Here is a 5,419-nt window from a genome sequence, read left to right as displayed (position 1 = left end):
AGGAGCACATGATCCAGCAGAAGCAGGAAATACAGCAGCAGAAGCACAACTCGACAGATGTGCAGGATTATACGCGCTTCTGCACACACACACGAGCCTACACACACTATACTATTATATACACATTCATCTTTATATTATTGTTAAATAATAATTCAATTAAAAATATTTACTATATCATTATTATTATCACATGTATTATTACAATATTATTACACTCAGTATTCGTGAGAATTTATCAAAATATCCAAAAACCACTTGCACAGTGTTATATATTGCTTTCAAGTATATACTTCCATTATCCTAAATGTTTCCAAGAATTTGTAAATTCAGAGAGATTCACAATTTTAAAAAGTGCCAGTCCCTGTTCACTTGTCGCCTTTCAATTACGTAATATCCGCGTTTTTCCTGGTTTCCGCTCGTACTGCCATAGTAACCATGGCGACAATTGCGTTACGTCTAGCGGTGCGCTCACGCTGTTGTTGTTTTGTTCAAACATTATGGACCATGGCAAGCAGACTTTGGGACAAAAGGAGAACTAAAACGAGGATCAATATCAGTGTGGCATTTTCGAGATGCTGAGAGCTAGCATCCGCGGCTAACTTCCACTTGACGGAGAAGCTGCTCATGCATGTACTTTATTAGACAGGTGAGCAAATGTACATAAATATTTTAGAATATGATCAGTATGCTATTCTAATGTTGATCTCGCGTGTGGCGCTGATATCCATCTCTCATTAGCACTCGCGCCCTGCTTCACGGTCATGTTAAAAACGTCAATGTTTTCACTCATCCATAAACATTATAAGATCCATCGGCATGACGACAAGTCCCATCATTCCGCTTATCACTGCGTCATCGACGCCTCTGTTATTGTAAGAGGTTAGCGAACCCTAGCGATGAAAAAAATTACATATTTTAGCTTTAATATATTTTTTAAAATTATAATAAATATATAATATAAAATATAATATAATATAATATAAACTCTCTGTTAACCAGGAGCTCTTAAAGGTTTTAATTTGATGGCTGATTCATTTTGGTGATTTTTATTAGTGTTTGTAATTGTGGCAAGAAACACTCTGGGCCCTATTTTAACGATCTGAAACGCAAGTGTCAAAGCGCAAAGCGCAAGTAACTTTGTGGGCGGGTCTTGGCGCTGTTGCTATTTTCCCGGCGGGATAAATTACTCTTGCGCCAGGCGCAAATCTAAAATGGGTTGGTCTGAAGTAGCTTCATTATTCATAGGTGTGGTTTGGGCGTAACGTGAAATAAACCAATCAGAGCGCCATCTCACATTCCCTTTAAGAGCAGACGCGTTTGTTCTAAAGCGGATTCCTATTGTAACGGCGGATTTGCCAGGCGCGCGCCAGGAGCGGTTCACAGCCAAGGAGAGCAACGCTCTCGTCAGGGACGTTGGGGATGGAGAAACCCACCCAAATTAACTTCGGTTAAAAAGGCGTATGATAATTTGGGTAAATGTGTAAGCTAGATGTATGCTTTTATCTATCTATCTATCTATCTATCTATCTATCTATCTATCTATCTATCTATCTATCTATCTATCTATCTATCTATCTATCTATCTATCTATCTATCTATCTATCTATCTATCTATCGTAATAATGTAGGCTATGATTTGCAAAAATGAAAACTGCTGCTTCTGTGTAGATGAGAGAATCAAAGTGCATTCGCGTTGTGCACACGCTACATTGATTATGGCCAAGCATGCGCCCTTAAAATAGCATATTAATAACATGCGCAACGCGCCACTGACTTTAAACCATTTTTTCCTGGTTAGTAGCGCAATTGTTTTCTAAACCTGCAAAATAGCATGAAGGAACGTTTGCGCTGGAACACGCCTCCTCTTTGCGCTGAACCGCCCCGGGGAGCGCAAGTGTATTTCTTAGTTAACCGACGTGCTTCTGTGGAGGGAAAAGCGCGCTTTGCGCGAGTGCAAAATAGGAATGATACATGCGTCGGTATACAAAGTCAATTGCGCTGGGTGCAAGATAGGGCCCTCTGTGTCTACAGTATATAGGCTTTACAATAGTCTTCTCAGAGAATCCTTCAGGGTGTGTTATCTAATCTAACCCACACACTATGAATTAGGGGTGGATTTTACCAAGTTACGTTATTTCCTCTATGTGAGCACTGTTCAGGAACTGCCTTACATAACACAACTGGTATGTAACTTGCACAAACCTGTTTGCTTTAGAAATTATAAAAAACTAAAATGCTCAGATGACATTTTGGCCTAAAAATGTTAATATATTTTCCTCCAATGAGAATTTTAACCTCCTCTGTTAAATCACACCTGAAGCATAGCATATATATCATTATAAAACAGCTAAATTCATCTTTATGTACTTTAGTCAATGCAAGCTGATATAAAACAACATAATTTCAAACAGTAATCATATGGTGTATCTGACAATATTAGTATATCATGGGCCTAATTATTATTGCTGGTCTGAATTAATATTGGTGCAGCCTAATTGTAACATTCATTAACTGAACATGAAGGACAAGGTCATTTTCTAGAAATTAATCCTGTTGTTTTGCATTATAGATAAATAAGCTTAGATTTGTTTATAAGTGATAAAAGAAGAAGGGATATTAATATACTGTATTCAGTGTTGAATTGTATAGGATTTAGATTCCCAGATGTTGAACAGGGAAAAGACATTTATGATTTAAATGTGATCGCATTACAAGAAAAATGTATAATGTTGTCCATAACAATTTTTTTTTACTGCCCTAAATATGCTTATTTAAATATTAATTATATTTTCAGGACACATGTATTTTTTCACAGCAAAAAAAAAAATATATATAATAATAATAATAATAATAATTCAGTAAAACAAATGATGTACTGTATAAATACTTTACATTTTTTCACATTACAATAGCTTCTGAAAGTAAGTGTGTACAAGAGCTTAAATGTCATGAAAAAGGGTCAAAATGCAAAAAAAAAAAAAAATAAATTTGGATTTAAATGGCAAATACTTAAGAGTCTATGATTGGATCATTATTGCTCTGGTTATTTTGTATCTAGCATGTTATGTTTGTGCTGGGAGAGACTTTACAGAGTGCTATACTCTTGCATTGTCAAAATAAGATCTTGATGGAAATAACATCACAACATTTATTTCCATCAATGTTTGCTCAAGATATTGTATTGTAAAGTCTCCTCCAGAACATCCCAAACACTTTCAATGAGTTTAAGCTCTGGACTCAGAGGAGCAGATTCATATGTGAAAATGATTCTTCATGTTCCTCACAGTCTTTCTTTCACAATCTGAGCATGATGAATCTTGACATTGTCATCCTGGAATATGGCCATGATGTGTCTTCATAGGGTTAGAAGAACTGTTGCCAAACAGATAAGATGCTGGAAACATAATAATCACTGCAATCATAGACTCTTAAGTATTTGCCTGTTCAAATGCAAACAGCGAGGCAGTTTATAGCCCATTCGTTATAATATCCCTTCTATGTCTTACTGCAGCATGCTGTATTGTGCTTTTCATTAATAAACTTTGATTTATTTGCAATTGTTGTAATAAATAAACCAATGTCTTCAGCGACGAATTATATAGGGCTAAAATAGCTAGAAATAAAATCCCCCAACGTGTCCTGCCTGGATTCTCTTTGCAGAGGTGTTATGAAATGTTTAATTGTGAGGGTTTGTTGAGCAGGGGAGGGACGCGCTGCGCACTAGGAGGCGCTGGATCTCAGCGCGCGCATGAGTCAGTGTGCGGAGGACTCACACACACAAACACACACACACACTCTCTCTCTCCATCATTTATGACCGCTGGTTCTCTCTGCTGCTCATTTGCTCCTTCCGTTCTGAACCACAAATCTGCGGCGTTCAGTGAGTGAGACCGCGGGCATGTAATGTGTCCATATGCCAAGGGCATCCGCGTGCGTAAAGCGCTTCCATTCACCACAACTGTTCCGCTGTCCTCCTGTGCGCTCCGCTTTGGCTTGTTCCCGGAGAAGAAAGAAGAGTGACTTGATTTTCCCCACGCTGTTTTGGGTGTAAATGTTGAAGCTTGAATGGCTGGAGCTCAACCTGGCGTTCATGCGCTTCAACTCAAGCCGGTGCGCGTGTCCGAGAGTCTGAAGCGAGGCAGTAGGTTTATGAAATGGGATGAGGTAAGTCACTATTAGCCTGTGTGTCTGCGGCTGTCAGAGGGTGAATGCACATGATGATGATGATGATGCTGCGGTGAACGCGCGTGGCGTTTGGTTGGTTTGTTTGTTTGTTTGATCGCTCGCGCGGATGTTGCATTGTATAGCCTACATGAACATGTCCAACATTAAACGCCGCAGACCCGCTCAGTCAGCTCCTGATCAACCTTTATTGGCGTTAGAGGGGAGAGAAATGAGCCAATAAGATCAGTTTCCAGTTCTCAAGTCCATCAGCATGTTTCACAGACTCCATCTGTCCGAGTCTCTGCAGAGGTTCATGAGAATGACATCAGGTTACTTTATGTGCAGTCATGTTTCGCTGCATCTCAGCCCTGCTGTCACTTCACAGAAACCTAATGCACTAATGCAACAAGCTCAGATGATTCCTCTGTAATATGAAAACCTTAACAAAGAAGCATGCATTTGGAGACTGAATGTGTCGCATTTTGTGTGAGTGCTGCATGAGCATTGATTGAGCACCAGCACTGGATGTTCACATTCACCTGTTGGATGAGAGTTTGCCAGCAGGAAAAACTCACTGCACTCTGAGAATTGAGACACGTTGATATGAGACAATTGGCAAACATTTGTTCCAAAGCATGCGTTGACAAGATTTCAGTTTTTCTTATATTGCACACGCTTTATCTTGTTACAGGACTGGAATGTCCTCCCCAATATTGCATTTCATGGTTGATCAACTATGTTTTTAATGACCAATTCTTGGACTTTTAACAGAGCTTGAATATTTGGTTTTATTTTTAACCAAACATTAACTGTAACTCAGCTAAGAGGTTTTGATGTGGTTTGGTAAAATTATCCAAAGTTAAACATTTGTTGATGTTGGGAACATCAGTACTTTTGTCTAATTTGGCAATGCTTTAAAGCGAAATATAAAAGCCATTCTTGGTTATTTTAATCACACAGGCAACATTCCTTTTAGAACTTTGGTCCAAAAAAGCTGCTATTAGTGCAACTCTTGGTAGTGCATTTAAATCTGATACCATTTTCAGCATTTTCTCTTTTTTTTTTCATTGCAAATCGTCAGCAGACAAGAAACATTAGGATGCATTTGTGAATGTGTTGGCGTGTTTCTCTTCAGCACTGGAGATGCATGACGAAAACCTGAAGATCATGTTCTCCAGAAAATCTGACCGTCAAAATCTCCATCTAATTATTTGACCTAGAGATAGTGCAGTTTCTTACTATTCTTGGTTTT

At 38.6% G+C, this 5,419-nt stretch overlaps 1 protein-coding gene across 2 annotated transcripts in view; it reads left to right on the top strand.

Annotated features, from left to right (window-relative positions):
• The first annotated feature begins 3,846 nt into the window (after positions 1 to 3,846).
• The window catches only part of plcb1 (phospholipase C beta 1), a 74,411-nt gene continuing 72,838 nt past the window's right edge, over positions 3,847 to 5,419 (top strand). For both annotated transcript variants that reach the window (XM_081347649.1, XM_081347650.1), the window contains exon 1: positions 3,847 to 4,167. In XM_081347649.1, coding sequence (XP_081203775.1) covers positions 4,069 to 4,167 — 99 coding nt within the window. In that variant the 5' untranslated portion in view covers positions 3,847 to 4,068. The remainder of the gene's footprint in view (positions 4,168 to 5,419) is intronic.

The sequence above is a fragment of the Scardinius erythrophthalmus genome (assembly GCF_964197995.2).
Source record: "Scardinius erythrophthalmus genome assembly, chromosome: 19".
Classification (NCBI taxonomy): Eukaryota; Metazoa; Chordata; class Actinopteri; order Cypriniformes; family Leuciscidae; genus Scardinius; species Scardinius erythrophthalmus.
Note: the sequence above shows the minus strand (reverse complement) of the source record. Positions and strands in the feature narration are given on the sequence as shown.